This window comes from Loa loa, assembly GCF_000183805.2.
Source record: "Loa loa unplaced genomic scaffold supercont3.79, whole genome shotgun sequence".
NCBI classification, from domain to species: Eukaryota; Metazoa; Nematoda; class Chromadorea; order Rhabditida; family Onchocercidae; genus Loa; species Loa loa.
This window is the reverse complement of record NW_018108259.1, coordinates 21,289-39,574: the sequence shown is the minus strand read 5'-3', so window position 1 is coordinate 39,574 and position 18,286 is coordinate 21,289. Positions and strand designations below refer to the sequence as shown.

Below are 18,286 nucleotides of genomic sequence, written 5' to 3'. Positions count from 1 at the left end.
ACACACACACACAACACACACACACACATACACACACACACACACACACATACACATACACACACACACACACATACACATACACAGACTTCACAGTTAAGTACTGTAAGTTGATTAAATCATTTTCGTTAAATAATGTATTAAAATAATTCAATGCATCGCTTAGTTGCAATTCATTCATCATGACAAAATTAGTTTTGATCAGTTTTAACAAATCATTATTTGGATCAATATTCAAAAAAAAAAATTCAAATCAATAACGAAGTTAGATTAAATTAATTAAGTTGATTAAATTAAGAGAAGAGGGAAATAGTCAAAAAGGTAAAAAAGAAATTTTTATTAAACGAAAAAAAAGGAAAAAGTTTAAAAAACAATTTTTAAAATATTATGCTTTGTGATTTTTTAAATTACATTCCTTCTTTCTTTTTTGTTTAAAAATTAAAAATTATTAAAGGATGAAAGATGTAATGTGATTTCCTTTTTTTTTTTGATATTATTCCATAATTACACTATTATAAATTTTTTTATATTAAAAGGAAGAAATGGGAAGAGAAGGAAAAATGAGATAAGAGATAGGTAAAAGATAAGCGGATGAAAAAAAATAGATAAAAAAAAGGTAAGGTTTGATAAAATTACTGCTTAATGAATTGTTCAATAGGAAAGGAAATTTGTCTTCGGGGTCGACAAAGGTATTAATTTAGGTTTAGATGATGCTATACCAATGAATACCAATTGTATACGGAGTAATAATAGATGGTAGTGGCGGTGATTGGCGTGGTAGTGATGATAGTAGTGGTAGCGACGGTAGACAATTCCTACCACTACTACTGCATGTCACATTATCGTTTGTAATGCAAGAAAGAAGGGATGAACAAAGTTTGTATGGTAAAAGAAAAGGGGACCAATTTAATCATATTAATATATTCGTACGAGAATAAGAAGGAAAGGAAAACAAAAAGGTATAATACTGAAGTATGTAATTGGATTGATTAGTTAATATTAGCAAAAAATTATAATATATTAGAGAATTGTTGAAATTTGTTTCATTTAATATATAATTTATTTGAAATTGATATAACTAACTGAGGTAATGAAAATTAAATAATGGAAATAACTTTTAAAAAAAATTAGAATTGTGGGAATTGAGCAGGTTAATGCAATAAAAATTATTCTGAAACATTAACACTATAATTATTTATCATTTAATATGTTAAGTTAGCAAATAATACTTTGTTTTTCACGTTGTTCTATTAATCGTCATTATCACCTATGTCCCATTTACTTTTTTCATTGAATAAAAACCCTCGATGGCTATAAATCGATATTTCGGTATTTGAGTATCTAAATATAGTTAGATGCGAAAACTTTCCTTTCTATTATGTTGAATACGATAGAACAACAACAAAACACTGTATTCCTCACTGCATTTAAAAAACCAGTTATAACAACTACCAGTAAATAAACACACACACAGACCAAAAAAAAAAAACGAAAAAAGTTGGAGGGTTACCAAATATTTCCATTTTAAAAGCAGCTTTTCAAAAAATTAAAGCACTGTTCACTTCATATATAAAGCTCTAACGTAGAAATGCAATCAATTAGCTGAATTATCGATTTATAAAAAAAAAGAAAAAACAGAAACGATGAGTCAGTCTATTGTTGTAATATGGCATGCTCACATCCGATCCTAGTTAATGGGAAATTGTTTCGGAGCTATCTCGATGTGAATATTTCGTTCATCATGGTATAAAAATATCTTATAATTATATGCCAAAAAAATATCTAAATCTGAATAGGCTAACGGCTAACTTTATGAGTCTCCATCATATGTGGCTAACATACGATCTTGTTGACAATGTCATTAAAATACACGCTGGAACGAATGATCAGTTCGTAATTTCGATAAATATTTACATCAGATTAGCTTATCCAAATGTAGGAAATATCCTATTTACTTATTTTAATATATGACCAAGACAAAAAATAACATTTAAGCATAATCCCTAAATGAATTACTATGATACACTAAGATATGGATTATTATCTTTACTTGTAACAACACAAGACGATAAAGCAAAGACAGCTTAACGGATAAAAAAAAGAATTTAATCAACATAGTCCTAACCATATACTATTCTTTAAAAATACTTCACAAACAATCTTTAAAAAAATGTAAAAAGTAAATCATAAAAAGAACAAATCACCGGATAGATATATAAGGAATATTTATAACCATGTAGACTCCTACATAATAATAATAAACTATTACCATGCGAAGGCAAGAATTAATGTCGTAAGTAATCTATTGAATGAAATAAACAGATTTAAACTTATAGTTAATAAAGAAGAAAATGCAACAAAACCAAGCATATAAAGAGACAACGTTTTACACATGATTATGATGATAACGATGGTAACAACGTTGCCGAAACGATGTAGCCAGTGTGTGTTGGTTGTGTTGCTGGAAATGGAAGTAGTGCTGATGTGTAGCTCTTATGGTTATTCTTCTGCTCCGTCACACAATGCATTTCGGATCTCACGGCCATTGTATCTCCTTCCAATTTGGGCCTTTTCGATGCTACAATTCCGCTTCCATTATCTTGCGAACGTCTCTTCTTATCGACAAGAATGTTTCGTGTATTGAACGATTTCAGTGTATCCATATTTATATCGCACACATAAAATGAAAAATTATACAAAATCTGTATATACAGAAAAGAAAATATACGTTAAAGACGTCGCTGTCTGAAAAATACCTTCTTTGGGTGCTACATGATAGCGAAAAAGTAGCACAGGTTGGTACCATCAATATATGGTGATACACTCCTTCCAACTCATGAATGTTTAAATCAGTTTTAGTATAGGATAATGAGCCATTTCACACACATACAAGTTCTCAGTTTCTTTTTAGTTTTCCAGCTGATTTTTCGACCTTATAAAATTCTCTCAATATTTTCTTTACTTTGAGGCAGTGTCAGTGAATAACGAGAAGCAAAACTTGAAGATAATAGTACAGTGATGAAACAACCGTTTCCCTGATTTGACACCATCAAGGTTATGCAGATGTCATGTCTGAAAATGCCCCGACCATCTTTTGTATTTTCATGCAGCGATATCGAAATAGCAACTTATGTGACTCAAGTAACTCACGAATATTAAGGTTCAACAAATCCAGAATTGTGGATAACTTGAAGGCTTTCGTTAAAAGAAGGGAGCATCGTGAGATCAAAAGCACTCTTGCCACCAAATAAACTGAGATTAGAGATCAAAATACAAAGAAGTGCTTCAAATAATCGTTCTTATTGTTTTTATTCAACACAGTCAGTGAGCGCCCAATTCTAACCATTAGAAGACATGTCCCAAAAACTTCAACAAATCTAAAAAAAACTACACCAGCTGGCTGATCAAGTTCGCGTATAATAAACTTCCATATGCCCTATCTACACTAAAGTGATAATGAATATATTTCCATATCCGAAGAACAAAGGTTAGGCAAAACAAAAACAATTACTTTCAACTTTCTCGGCACTAATTCCACTGTAGTGATTTGCACAAAACCCTCGCATTGAAGAGCGTTACATGTTCTTTGTATCTGCAACATAATTCTACTGAGTGCTGAATCAAAGGAACTCTTTCATTCTTCAGCTTAAAAAAAAGAGTTTTTTCTTTCATTCATAAAAGAAAGCCTACTATCCAGATTATTTTCCACGGGAAAAGTGAACACCTGTTCAATGCAAGGAGAGAAGCTGACCACACGTCCACCATGTGTTTGATTCAGCGCACGCTTTGCATGTTTGATTGCAACCCATGGAGCAGGAAGATCCAGAAACACTGCATCGCATACATTCTCCACAGAAAATCCGTCTTCGATAACATTTTGATGCACGCATGTAGTAATTTCACCTAATCCATGTTTCTGTAAATTTTTGGGCGAAATGTAAAGTTAAATAACAAAAGAAGAAACTACCTAGTTTGTGGGACGTTGCTTAACTTGGTGAATTCAAAATAATTTTTAGGGAGAACAAATGACCTAACATGCAATGATAATACTAACCATCATCTCGAGTTCGACCTGTTTGACTCTTGGCTCTTCAATATCGTGCGTATACAGGTGTCCTGTGGGTGCAATAGCTATTGCTAGTGCATGTGAAAGCGAACCACTTCCCGTACCACATTCACAAACTATCTGTAATTTTTTGATCAACTAACTGTGAAATAGTAATCAACCAAACCAGGAAGTCATTTCAAATAAGAATATATTTGAATACACGAAAACCCACTGATCCCGGTTTAACATCTAATAGCATCAGAATTAGTGCGCAATCAGGTGTGTAGATAATCTGTGTCCGCCGAAGCAAAGCACGCGTCCACATTTCTGCATTAGGACGTAATACATAAACATAACCCGCTGTAGCACTAACGCGAGATCCATAACTGAAAAGGAAAACAAAAAAAGAGTTTTCTTCGCTAAAAAACTTCAATTTCAAGTTATGATCACTCCAACACCATACTGACCAAATGCCAGTGTTAATGGAAGCATAATTAACTTTAAATGATATTTTAATGTCACATCATATTAAGCAAATCATCAACTTCTAAACATTCCTTACCATTTTAAAATAATTCGCTGACTTATAATTTAATATATCCAATCTAACTCACCGTTTTCCTATAAGATATTCATGCTTCAAAGCACCATATTTCATTGTGAGAATGAGACCACGTCTCACTTCCACCGCATAGGACGTCCCATAATTAACATAAACAATCACTGTATCACCCTCTTCGATTATTTCATTATTGCTTAAAAACCCGGAACCCGTACTATTTACAGCAGTAATCTGTAAAAAAAAGAAAAAGAAACAGCAGTTCTAAGAATATTTCAGAGAACGATATATGATAAAAATTTTTTCCAAAGCATTCTGCAATCCTGATAAGAATTTTTTTTTTGCTCATATTAAAAATTATTTTAAAAGCAATAGAAAATTGGCGCAAATTCGGGGAAATGAAACATTTACCACTTCCAATTACTTGAAGAATTTAATACTATCCCTTAAAGCTAGCTTTAACAAAAAAAAGAAAAAGATTTAATAAACAGCTTTAATAAAGCTTAGCTTTAATACCATTCCCGAATACTTAAACCATCATTTTCGAGAAAAGTTAAACGATTCAACTCACCTTGCTGTTCACTAAGTTTCCCAGCGTTTTGATTTCATTCACCATTTTCCTATAATGAAATGAACTAAGTTTAACTTCTTTTACATACCAATCCTGAGCTATACGGAACTACGAAATCATTTAAATATGTTAAAATTGGAACTTACACAGTAAATTTATTGCAGAAATTTCACGCCTTCTGTTCCGGTTCCACTGTTCAACAACTGAGCACGACGTTGTTCAACAAGAATTGCTAACGATTTCAACAATACGTCTTTATCCAGACCGTAAAAAGCTATAAATGAAATGTGCAGTTCACAGAAATTCCTGTCAAAAAATAAATTCATTTTAAACGTTGAATAAATAATTAATGAACTTATTAGATTAACCGAAGGATTTCACTATTGTCCACTTAGCATGAAATCAAAATTCAATCTTTCAATGATCAAACTATTTATTTAATCCAATGAAACCTTTAAAGTTAATTTTTGCTTCCCAAAATTGTACATATACGATGAATGCAAATTCCCCCTTGCTTACATATAATCTTATAACGCATGCTTGAATACCTTTATGACCGATTATTAGAATCTAAGGCTTTTTCTCTCTTTGCATTGCTAAAGAAATTTATGCTTGGGGAATAAGAGTGAAAAAATAAGTATCCAACTGACATTCCTGTGTAACGTCGTCTCCTTGTGTTATTTCGTATAACGTGCAGGGAGTATTGAGTAAACTGTTACTTACTGCCCACTCGTATATCAGTATAGCCCACTCCTCCGGACGCCTCCAGTAGATATGACACCGATTTTTGCTTTTATCTAACCAGTCGATATGTCCTGCAAATCAGACTATTTATGCAATCGTTAACCTCTGCACTCATAAATTTAACATAATTAAAAAATGAAGGTTTCGCAAAGAATTTCAAATTAGTTCCAGTTAGTGTTACTTGCATCACAATTACATTAGAGACAGGAGAATCGAGGAAAGGAGTCCTTTCGGAAGGCATGAGGAAACGGGACAGCATTATTTGTTGTTCCATTACTTCTGAGTATTTTGGGTAAAGCTCTACTTTCAGAATAAAAATAAGCAGAAATTAAAAGCGAATAAGATCTCAAAAAGAAAAAAGAAAGGAAAAGAAAAAAGACTGCCAATGCTACCTACTTTTATGTTCAAGATAATCGAACACTACTCGTACACCGTCCAATGGCAATTTCCGATTGAGGGCACTATTAACGAACAATTCCGAATTTGATATATCTGCCAAGTTCACCGTATAAATTTTATGAAACTGGCAATAATCGACGACTAATCGACTCCAAGCTTCCAATTGCTTTTCGCGAGTTATTAAGGTAGTTTGTAAGCTAAAATAAAATAAACACATAGAAGCAAGAGAAGGTGCCTGAAAATTGTGTCAACGTCTGAAATTTATCTGCTCGGCATTAAAGACATAAGTATGATTGTTGGAAAGTTTTGTTATAAAAAACACCAGACAACCAAGGTAATAAGTATCAATGATAAGTTTGATATTCACTGCTTAACAACTAAGGACAGAATCATGAATCACCTTATGTTAGTAATTATGACGTAAGAATATTAATGATAGCGTAAGAAAATTAGTGACTCGAGAAGTTTTTGAGTAATTTAAAAGTTTTTATCGTCATAAAGTACACATTTATTGATGCTTAAAAAATTCTCTTCCTTACTATCTTCACAATGTGGTCGTGAAAAGGAGTCTTTTCTTAATCATTTTTCTTTTTTTTGAATAACTCACGTGAAAAATGGTGGAAATTCATACTGCCATGGCCATTTAAATGACATTTTATCTTTTCAATGCCATCGAATTCCACTATACGACATTACCATAGTAAGCGAATTTCATACTCAAATATATTCATCAATACTCAAACAAAATCAGCATGTGTATATGATTGAGCAAAAAGTATGCCTTTGTGGTATGCCTGCAAAAAGTATGTCTTTCTCGCATATCCGTATTTGATGAAAAACGACTCATTTTGTATAAGGTGTCTCCATGACTGCTTGGAAACAGCTAAAATACGGGAAAAAATTGAGAAGCAAAAATAATCCAAAACAATTAAGCCTAATCTATAATTTTTTGATGATTACCATGCTATCGAAAAATTTATCTCACTCTCAACATTTCCCGCAGATTGGATAGAAACTAAGACTTTCAGCCATGAAACCGAGCAAAATTAAGCAAAGATTTAAGACTAGACATTTAGAGATTTAAGTTTTGAAACATTTAGATATTTAATGAATATAAGAAAATTAAAAACGGAACAATATCTCAGTAATAATAGGAGCACTTACGAACTGGTGGGAATGAAGACATCTGGAAATAATCGAAATAGATCAAGCAATACAATTTACCAGAATTTGCATATATACTATACAAATACCTTACCCCAATTCATCAATCAAAGACAAGAGTATCGCCAGAAAAAAAAAGGAAAAAACTTCCAGAAAATCTCGATCTAAAGTATTTGATTGACATAAAAATGATGTCTATCTTATTATGATAATATTGATTAATACAAATAAGTCCGAACCAAAAAAAGAGGAGAAAATGGGAACTGGGAAAAAAAACTTCATAAGTTCGAAGTCTGTCTTCCTACAGGAATAGCGTTGCAGCAGTCATTCTCATACGTGTTCTGCAGCTATCTTGCCATGATGACACATCAGTAGGAAGACGGGATTAAGGAAGTTATGGGAGGTGAGGGCGGTGTCTCTGTGAATAGAAGAATGCGGGGATTAACTTATTGTTGATAGATAGTAATATCACATAGATTGTGAAAGTACTAATCGTTAAATGTTTACATTTCCATAGTGGTACTCTTGCAGCATGTACTTTGACTTACTGCCAAAATTTACTATTTGAAAGAAAATTGAAGTTAAAAGAAAAGGAAAATATCGATAAAATAAGGATGCAGAAAGTAGGGATAAGAGGAAATAAAAACAAAAGGGAAAGGAAAAAATAGCAATGGAAAGGAAAAGTTAAGGTATGAATGAGAGTGAGAGAAACGAGGTAATTGACATGAATTAATTGTGATCTAATTGATAACAAAATAAAGCGATAGTCTTTTTATCATATCACCTTATTAGTTATGATAATTAGGGGGATCAACATTCTTAAGCCTACTTTCTACTTTTTTTTTCAACTATATTGCTGAGTATACTTACTTTTTACCTATTCCAGCGGATGTTCACATGTCATGTTATTCTATAATACCAAACGAGTACTTATACTTATGCATTTTCTTCGATTCTTTGGATATTTATGTTGCATTGCTTTCATTACGTTTCGATGTGTTCCTTCTAGCTTGCGCTTCGTCATACGAATGCCCAGATAATTCCCAGCTATCTTGCCCTGATGACAAGTCAAAAGGAGGACGGGATTAAAGAAGTTCTGGGAGGTGAGGGCGGTATCTCTAAGAATAGAAGAGTGTGGGGATTTACGTATTGTTCCTGGTTCATCGGTTCTCTTTTTCATTCAAGTAGCTATAATGTTGCTTTCCCTAGCCACTGTTATGGATGCCAGAAAAAAGGCTAATTGTTAATTTGGAACTTCATTGATTAAAACTCCTTGCATTTCACATCTCAGTATATTTCTTGTCAAACATTCATCTGTAGTTTTACAAATTCAACAAATGCCAATTTCAGGTTGTAAGTATAAGTAATGGTGTGAAGTAAATGGGTATGTAAAGGGTAGAAACCATCTAAGACATGTCATTATCACGAGGTGTTCACGCCGAATTATGTAGCTATGTACAAGGTATCAAATGTTTTTGTTTGATTAAGAAAGAGGATGGAAGTAATAAATTATATATTTTGATCCATTTAACTTTGAAGTTAAAATTTTTTGTCCTGAAATTTTTATCTCTTTTGAGAACTACGGAAGTTTCATGTTTCTACTAACACTTATTTCTGCTAAATGTCCTTTCACTCACAACAGTGCCTCGAACCATGCATGTAATTTTCCATGTAAAAGAAGAATAGTAACCTTTGATAGAAACATTAGATGAACACATATTGAGTTTCTCTATATTAGTTCTCTTGATACAAGTGCCAGATTGTCATTTTTCTTGTCATTACAGAGAAGTGTAATTCCATATTTGGATCAAAGTTTTGGGATTGTCGATTGGCGTGTAGCGTAGAGTATGGTACGAAAACAGACAAGTTTGAGAATCGAATCTTTGCATTATCAAAATTTCGAGTTTTCATATTACATGGGAAAACACCGTCTTCATTAAAGATTGACCGAACTTTCCATATCTTATCAATACGTGTTATTCAAATTGTTAACGATAATGAAGTAATTGTTTATCATCATTTTGGACATGTATAAAACAGATAATCATTACTTAATGAAATTCTGAAGCAGCGAATGGTCACTTAAGGGAATATTAGGTCCCATACATGAAGACAGTGAATCCAATTATCAAACCGATGAGTACCAGAGAGATTTATCAGTTATTTAAAGCAAATACCATAATTATTTATCTCTTGTCGTATTTTCAAAAACAGTTGTTTATTAACTTATTGGTCATTTTCATCTTCAGCGTTAATGTGTTTCTTCCCAAAAATGATTTTTTAGGTGTGCTTTGGTCTCGATGAAAGTTTTCTGGGTAAAAGGCGCATTTTCATTCGTTTAGAAAATGGTTCCAAAAAAATTGCTCTTTCTGTTCTTTCTGCCCTTAAGCATTATTTTCCGGATATTATCCAAAATCTAAGGTAGACAAAGTCATGAATCTGCCAAAAGCTTTCTCATGAATTTCACACTTTTTAGCGGAAAAATGAAATGAATTTGACATATGACATAAGCTGATAGAATTTCTTCTTACATCCTCCTGTTTTGCATGTTAATATTTATAAAGTACACGCAGGAATTTGTTGGAATTATTCCCTGCTGATTTATATGACGAATTTTGGTTTTTGCCTAGCAGCCGACCATATTTACCATGTCATAATTTTCGTAGATCTTATGCTGCCGTTTGTGATTATTATGATCAACCATTCCGTGATGAAGTTGTTTGGGTAAGGTCCTTCCTGCTTATATTCACTGCTTTTTTTTTTCGATCATTCAACTTATATTCCAGAATTAATAGGGATTATTTGAATATTCGGTCCTTTTTTCAGGATGTAGAGAAAATATATGCTACTCATGGAATTCATATTTTAAGATTAGACGACTTCACTCATTTGCTTCCAAGGTGATTTTCTGTTTTTTTATACATATATCCTCAGGGTCAAAAATTTGAGCTTCATTCAAGTTAAGGTTTTTGAAGTAATCATTTTTAGTGTATTAAAGCCAAGTTCTTGATATGTTTGCACATTCACTAAATCTTATTATCATCCAAGAGCCAAGGATCTTTCTCTGAACTTTTCAAAAAAATGAGATGGAAAGATTTGGTTACGATTTCATATTTTCAGAGATTTACTACCCATTGTAGCTGTGTGTCAGTATTCCTGCTATTTTACGGGCCTGTGCATTGATGATGTTAAATTAGGTTCAGATCTTGTAGACATTATCTTATCAATTGTTCGTAATTCGCGTTCTCTAAAAGTACTTATTCTTCGTAGCTGCGCTCTTCCAAAGTAAGCTTTCTTTTTCATTAGATTCTAATTGAAAAGATATTTACTATCTCCTCTCCACTTTGTCGTTCCGCTACCGTGTTTTCGCGATAGGGTAAAGATTGAAGAGTTCAGATGGTGACCTAAGCTCTGCTTCTCAAATATTTTAAAATGAAACGGATTTATAAATCCTTGATATCATTGGCTTTTGCGAAGTAAAAATTAGAAACGAATTTTAATATAACTTTAAGGCTTTATCATTTTGTCAAACTTTTCAGAGATTTTATTGCTTCGTTTTCGAACGCTTTACAAAGTAATACGCCTTCTTTGGAAGAAATAGATTTTTCCAAGAATGTGTTGGATGATAAGAAAGGTAAATGCTTCATTATCCATGTATTTTTTCTAAAGCGGATTCTTAATGATGTTTTTTCATCTGGATTTTGTAAAACGAGTGTTACATACCATAAATCAGCATTTATTATTATAAATTTGTTGTAGGCTTCATCGCCTTATCGTCTCTGCTATCAAAACTGACATCACTACATTCGTTAACACTTTCCGAATGTGCGATGACAGAGAAAAGTGTTAATCAAATATGCTATGGAATTTTGCAAGGGATCAAATCAAATACTGATTGTAAATTTCTGGCCACGCTTGATTTCTCAGGGAACAATTTGAAAGATGTAAGTGCCATATAAATCAATTACAAACTTTTTACCTATGTTTATAGCTTCAAATATCTTTTTTTGTGAAAAATTTTAGCAAAGAAATAGAACTGAAAATGGCATGGAAATTTGAACATGATACGATACGTAATATATAATTAATCGACTGATAAATGCAGATAGGTAGCAGAGTGCGTTTCGTGAAATGTAATCCTGCAGAATGTATTAGACAGTAGAATCTGTTAAAATTAATCACTTAATTTTCTTTTGGTTTTACTTTTAATCAGCATATGCAGGATATCAGTGATTTACTACAGTTGTTATCATTGTGTATCAGTCTTCGAGTTTTGAATCTCTCTGGGACTGGTATTAATATCGATAAGTTATGGGCTTCGCTCATTTATGGCGGTTTACAGTTGGAAATACTGAAGTTCGTTAATCTTTTTAATACTATTGGCAACAATATTATTTCTCAAATTGTTAGTAAATGAATCGTAAAGATGCCCTTTTTTTGCATTACCATCCTATCAGCTATATTCTGTACTTCAGTCTTCCCCGACATTAATACAGGCGTTCATCCTAAGTTTTATTTGAGAAATGATACTTTATCGATCCTTTATTTCATGTCATTTAATTCCAGATTAGCAGGTTGTCAAGCAGGTCGTCGTAGCAAAGAAAGTGCACAGCAAATGAAGGAATATTTTTCTACTGCCGTAGCACTGAAAGAACTTGATTTTTCGAATACCACATTAAATGCGGATATTCTAAAGGTTGTAATTCTTGGATTATTCTGTCATATTCTAGTCAATTAGCAGTGGCAAACAAAGGGTATTGGAGTAGAATACATTATGAATGCAGTAAAGCGGGACTTCTTTTTGGCATTTCATTTTTTTCTTTTAAATTTATTTTTTTTAAACAGATTTATCATTGGTTTAATTAAAAATTATTCCAGTTATATGATGAATGATTTTAGGCTTTGCTTCTTGGTCTTGCAAGTAATCAGCAACTGAAACCATTCACTTTGTGTTTGAATGGTGTCTGTGATAGGTGAGTGTAATAAATTTGGTGTTAAAATCAAAATTTTTATGTTTGAAATTGAGCTCATACTAATAACCTTATATACTTTAAGGTTCCTCTACCTACAGTCATTCAAGGTTCTCCGTTTGACGAAGAATAATGTATTTTGCAGTGCATTATCTAGCCTCCCTTTCAGAACGTAGGGTATCCAACAGAATACCTGATATTGTTCTCAATTTTTTGAGACAATTTGTTTTTTGCATGATTCCAGTAAAATCATTGCTGACTTCGATCCAGGAACAACCAGTAAAAAAGTGGGGTCTATACAAAATCATTTCCATGTCGGTTTAGAAAAAAATGAACAAGAACCATTTTTATGAGACTGCTACAGGAGTTCAGTGAGTGTGCTGGAGACGTGTCTTATCGGAGTGGATGTTTGTACATTATCACTAAAAGATAATAATTTGGATTCGGAATTGTTACCAGTAGTTTTGGCGACTTCACAAATGCGTCATCTCACCAAACTGGATTTGAGTGGAGTAAATTTTCCAAACTGCAAGCGAGGTACGAAGAATACCACAGTGGTATCCAACATTCTCTTGGAAATTGTCAAACTTGTTGGGGAGGATGACTCGGTAAATTTTGACATAATTTCATGTAGCATCTTATGAAAGAGTTTCTAATTTTGTTTGCTTCTTATCGCATACTTGGAAGTAATGGTTTCATAAGGTAGCCTAAGAAAGTGAAGTCTTGACAATTTTGGTTGATGGTTTATTCCTTTTCCTTACTCGTTTTGAGGAAATGTGAATTACTTATTGGGATGATAGCTTACTGATACCCTCAGATTTGAGAAATATTTCTTAGATTTAAGATTGTATATGCATGCTTCATTGGCAGGATGAATAAGTAAAGTGGAAAGAGGAATGGAAGTATTCAGTAGTTAATCAGTATGAAACATTACTGGTTGTAGAAACAGGTTATAAAGGATGAACCAGTTATTTTCGTTAGTGAGAAAATTCACAAATGAGTCAATTCCGATAGAGGAAAAGAACATGGTAAAATATACATTGGGAACTTCAGTAAGTAAGAGTAATAAAAAGTTTGGGCAAATTAAAATTTAAAAATTAAAGCTTCTGTTTTAGAAATTAAACGAATTGTCGATCGCGGATTGCCGGTTGGGATCACATTTAAGCATACTGTTAAATACACTTGGTGTTGCGTGTTCCTTGTATTATCTTGACATAAGTGGTAATTTTCAGTATGTTTTGTTTGGATGTAGATATTCACTACTTTTGATATTATTTTAAGAGAAGTATGGAATCCTTGTCTTTCTGTTTTAGGCAATGAAATGGGTAATTTTGGCGCCCGCCTTTTGGCGAAAGCACTACAAATTAATACTTCCTTAAAAACGGTTCTTATTGATAAGAATCAAATCACCGGTGATGGATATGTAGATATTGCACATTCTTTAATACTGTTAGTTTTTAAATAAAGTTTGGTTTGGAGCAGTAGATCCAATCGATCAATTGTCTCTTATGATATGATGAAGAATGATAATTTGAATGAGATATTTTCATTTGGAATCGTAGCATAATAATATGTCTCTTATGATATGATGAAGAATGATGATTTGAATGAGATATTTTCATTTGGAATCGTAGCATAATAATATGTATGCTTTCGAAGTCCTTGGTTTGTGGGTGTGGTAGGCAAATTAGACCGTAAAAATTTATATATATATTTTCAGGAAAGCCTTGTTTACATCATTTGATTCATTTATGTTGTTCTTTTTATTTTATTTTTAGTAACTCAACACTCCTTTCTCTTCCATTTCCTGTAATTGATGCAGCGGATTCGCTGAATCGAGCAGATCGTGCAAAAACGCTGGCGGCACTCACTGAGGTAGGCTTCATATAAGCCGAAATTTGTTCTAATAATATTCGTAACATTGTTACTTTTAAAATCTTGCCAAATTTATGGGGAATAAATGTTTGAATTAGAGTTTCCATAAAATTTTCAAAAAGCAATTATAAATATTTCAGATTGAAGCATGCATAGAGAAAAATCGCGCAGGATTTAGCCACTCTGAAAAGCAGTACATATGTTCGGTGATTGCTTCAAAACAGGTGCAGCTATAAGATCATATGATTTAATCCTCTTTTGTTTATCATTATTTTATTTCAAATCAATCCATGAATCTCTTATTATCTGTAATTTTCAGGAAATTGAATCATGCGATGTCGGAAATTCGGGAATTGGTTTCGAAGAACTGAAACGGTCGATGAATGCAATAGACTTATCTGAACAGCTGGACATCGAACTGGAAAAAGTAGCTTATGACGTAATGTCTAGTTTAGATGACGCTTTGCTCAGCAATGTTAAGGTTTGTACTTTACGTAAATCTTTGTCATTTTTGTATATGGTACTCTTACTACTCGTATTTCTGCTGAACGATGAATCTCTCTCGTAAGCATAAAGTAGTTATTTTTGCAGCAAGCGTTACATCCGGTTATGGAAGCAGCTGAAAAAGAAGGTTTAAGTGAGCATGCTTTAGCCAAAAAACACAATTCACTTGCTCGTGCAGCTTTAATGAACAATATCATCAGTTATTTATGGCAAGTTTGGATTATGTTTATCAGTTACTTGATTAAAACTTAAGATAATTCCAAATATTTCTTTTGAAATCTTTTTTATTATGACAAAAACGTTGCCTTTTTTTTTCTTCTTTCTTTGGACCTTTTGGAAATTCTTCTATTTGTACCTTTTGGAAGCTCCAAATAAACTAAGATATATACTATCTTTTGACTAGCTAAACTGGTGAGAGACATGTCAGCTTAATTGCTGATATTCCCTGAAATGGTCAGAAATGGTGAAATAAATCTATTATGAATGAATATGAAATATGGCTTCACTTCAGCCGACATCGCCGTATTAGTCATTTCTGCTTCTTCAATCATTATCATTTTTCCAGTAAAACGAAGTGGAAATTGATCAGTGAAACTGTGCAGGGGATTGCAAATGATTATCGTGTGCAGCGCAACAATATGGAAAAAGATGATATAGGGTTACAAAATGGAGTCGACGGTTCACCCAGGATCAATGTATCAAATTCAACAAAATCGGATGCTGTTAGGTAAGGCGTGACTCTGCTTGACGCATCTACGCATTCTACCCATTACGCATCATTGTAGATTTTTCTTTTTCCTTGTCAAGATTTTTTTTACGCAGCTTCATACTGTTTTAGAGATTTACGATAGCATCGCACCTGCTTTTGTTGTTTTAGATCACACCGTCCGAAATCGGTGGTTTCGGAATTTTCCAACGATGAAATCGGAGAGAAGGTGAATTTAGATGCTCCTCCCATGCCTTCTGCTTTGAATCATCCATCAAAATGTCGCCCAAGGCCGATGAGAAATTTCAAAAGGATCAAGGTTGGTGGCCGTTAAGGATGACTAATACTTGCTATAAGTAATTCGTAATAGATGCAGCGGATTCAGCATTTAAAGTCGAACGGAACTAAACTAAGATTTCTATTTTTAGCCTCAGATACTCTTGGAAGAAACTCATCAGAGTTATAGTGAAAGCGAAAATGGTGAGAATTCTGCAGTGTACGATACTGCAGCTGATGAGCCGATAATTTGCTCGCCTGGCGAGTCAGAGGTTGACGCTCATTCCAGTAATTTGTCGATCAGTGATGGATATCGTTCGCGTTCACCAGCTGTCACGCGTAGTTTTGCTCCGCTACCTCTTTCCCAAGATAATTTTATGAGTGCAGGTTCCGGAGCAGTCCAGCGATCGGCTTCACCGTTACCACCACCAACCAGTGCTTCAGCAACAGTTGCACCACCCATTGTACCACGACGAAACAAAGCTGGTGCACATTTGGTACCCCCGACTTTGCCACCCAAGCCAGACCAGATTGTTGCGGTTCGTCCGGTAAGTTGTACCGTAGATGGTGACAACAGATCAGGTCGTAAATCGGTCGCTGATATGGCTCGATTGTTTTCATCTACAGATGCTCCATTTAGCCGTCGTTCATGAACCATTCTCGAATTCGTTGTTGCTTGTTATCGCCTTCTGCAAATTACAATTTTAATATCTTTGTCAATGTACAATAAGTCTCATGTCTTGAATTCGTAGCTACTTGACTTTGAATGTTTTAAATTTTAATCATGTAAATATTCTAAATCGCTTGCTTTTGGGTTCGAATACTGCGAATGATTCTGGAAGTTGGCATAATGAGAAAATGGTGCCCTTACGAAGATGCTGTTTTTAAGACAAGGTGGGATTTTCTCCTTTCTGTTTTCTAATCTTTTTGTCCTCATAATAGAATAATCTATTTGTGTAATTTTTTCCTGAATATACTTTTCATGGTGCTTCCTTACATGCTGGTCAAAATGAAATTCGGACGGAACGGAATATACTATTTAGGATTGTTAAGTTATACAACCTATATAGATCCGGTAAATTTCTCTTACCTATATAGGTTTGCCCAACCAGTTCGATCAATGTTGGTCCAATGATTTTGTTCAATTTCAATTTGTATTTCAGTTTGCATCAGTCTGACTAATGTTATAATATAATGAATATGCAGTGTGGGATTCTTAATTCATAGAAGAAGAAAGGTTTAGAATTGGAGACAGTTTAATAAGAATATGGGGAGGAAGAGGAGGGGGGAATCGAATTTTTTGGTGCTCATTTGTATTACAGTGAGAATGGCAACAATCGAATGTGCAAATGAGCAAAAGAGATCAAAGGGGAAGTGAAAGTAGGGTTAGTGTGGTGACGGAGAATTGTTTTTACTGTCGCATTACTGTTTAAATCATTTAAAAATAAGTAGAGAGTAAGAAGTAAGGGTTCTATGATAGGAGAGGACGTTAATTTGATATGGGAATCGAATGACGTGTTCCATGTGTTTATCATCATTATTTGTGGTTTTATTTTTCCCTTGAGTACTTAATGCTAAGTGATTAATATGTATGAGACGAGGATTTTAATTAGATAAGTTAGGTCGACTCAATTATCCATTATCTTTAATTGGACCACACTTCCAGAATTTGCAGTTATTTTTTCTAATCATTAATGTAGGCAATGTGATAAATGTAGGTAACTTTTCGAGTTATTGAAACAATTTTGTTTCAAAAAAAAGTTTTAAATTGATGAGCAGTTCTTGCCATTTAATTTATCATTTTTATTTGATAGACTTAGGAGATTATGCTAATTGAGTTTTATAATCCCTTTACAGAGCAGATGAGATGGTGATATAAAGGTTCATCAGGATGAAATCGTTGTAAGTAGAGACATAGGAGATAGAATTGTCATATACCAACAGAACTTCACTTTTTTTTCATGCTGAAGTAAATTTGAATATTCTGTTTTGATTTGCATTACCACTCTATTTATTTGATGTTATCGTTATTACTTTTATTATTAAATTGCATATTTTACACTTGTATTGATTAAATTTCACCTTACATGTTGCTGTATTGCAATAATTTTTAAATGTTAAATTATTAAGGTATTAATGATGTTCCGAAGTATCAAAGTATTATTGCGAATAGAATAGATTCATCTATCTCTATTGTTAACGAGTTAAACTATATTAATTTTATCCTGATTTTATTAGGAGAAATCGATTTAGTTTTAGTGATTTCTCGTTCAGAGTGTTTTTTTTTCATATTTATGTATCACAAGCTGATGAGTTTTGTCATCTGTTCAAATGAATGATAAAATAGTGTATTGGTCTTTTAGAGGAGGCTAATAGTTGCGGTGGAATTTGATGCTTCATGTATATATATTTATATATTCATATATATATATATATATATATATATATATATATATATATATATATATAT

The 18,286-nt window shown here is 33.0% G+C and overlaps 4 protein-coding genes across 4 annotated transcripts; 1 reads left to right on the top strand and 3 right to left on the bottom strand.

The window, feature by feature from the left end:
• Nucleotides 1–2,396: 2,396 nt before the first annotated feature.
• LOAG_06190 (hypothetical protein) lies at nt 2,397–2,663 on the bottom strand (the record flags this gene model as incomplete). Its single annotated transcript, XM_003141726.2, has 1 exon — nt 2,397–2,663. One exon carries the CDS (start codon nt 2,661–2,663, stop codon nt 2,397–2,399), a length of 267 nt encoding a protein of 88 aa, XP_003141774.2.
• Nucleotides 2,664–3,065: 402 nt separating this feature from the next.
• On the bottom strand, nt 3,066–5,223 carry LOAG_06189 (hypothetical protein; the record flags this gene model as incomplete). The annotated part of the gene is made up of 6 exons (XM_003141725.2): nt 3,066–3,592; nt 3,725–3,916; nt 4,055–4,186; nt 4,281–4,434; nt 4,663–4,841; nt 5,179–5,223. The coding sequence occupies 6 exons, from the start codon at nt 5,221–5,223 to the stop codon at nt 3,446–3,448; spliced, it is 849 nt and encodes a 282-aa protein (XP_003141773.1). The 3' UTR covers nt 3,066–3,445.
• A 110-nt stretch (nt 5,224–5,333) lies between these two features.
• On the bottom strand, nt 5,334–6,975 carry LOAG_06188 (hypothetical protein; the record flags this gene model as incomplete). The annotated part of the gene is made up of 4 exons (XM_003141724.1): nt 5,334–5,452; nt 5,829–5,993; nt 6,319–6,518; nt 6,929–6,975. 4 exons carry the CDS (start codon nt 6,973–6,975, stop codon nt 5,334–5,336), a joined length of 531 nt encoding a protein of 176 aa, XP_003141772.1.
• A 1,850-nt stretch (nt 6,976–8,825) lies between these two features.
• LOAG_06187 (leucine Rich Repeat family protein) lies at nt 8,826–16,604 on the top strand. Its single transcript, XM_020447085.1, has 21 exons — nt 8,826–8,947; nt 9,270–9,487; nt 9,770–9,906; nt 10,059–10,209; nt 10,312–10,385; nt 10,606–10,770; nt 11,025–11,119; nt 11,245–11,429; nt 11,708–11,841; nt 12,052–12,181; nt 12,385–12,458; nt 12,820–13,063; nt 13,571–13,676; nt 13,769–13,904; nt 14,234–14,330; nt 14,471–14,554; nt 14,650–14,811; nt 14,922–15,043; nt 15,400–15,561; nt 15,712–15,859; nt 15,969–16,604. The coding sequence occupies exons 1-21, from the start codon at nt 8,899–8,901 to the stop codon at nt 16,467–16,469; spliced, it is 3,174 nt and encodes a 1,057-aa protein (XP_020302647.1). The 5' UTR covers nt 8,826–8,898; the 3' UTR covers nt 16,470–16,604.
• Nucleotides 16,605–18,286: the final 1,682 nt, after the last annotated feature.

Coding starts and splice junctions, on each gene's coding strand:
- LOAG_06187 (XM_020447085.1), top strand. CDS start 8,899: ATGTCATTATCACGAGGTGTTCACGCCGAATTATGTAGCTATGTACAA. Junction 13,905..14,233: donor ATTGCACATTCTTTAATACT/GTTAGTTTTTAA, acceptor TTTTATTTTTAG/TAACTCAACACTCCTTTCTC. Junction 14,555..14,649: donor CGGTGATTGCTTCAAAACAG/GTGCAGCTATAA, acceptor TGTAATTTTCAG/GAAATTGAATCATGCGATGT.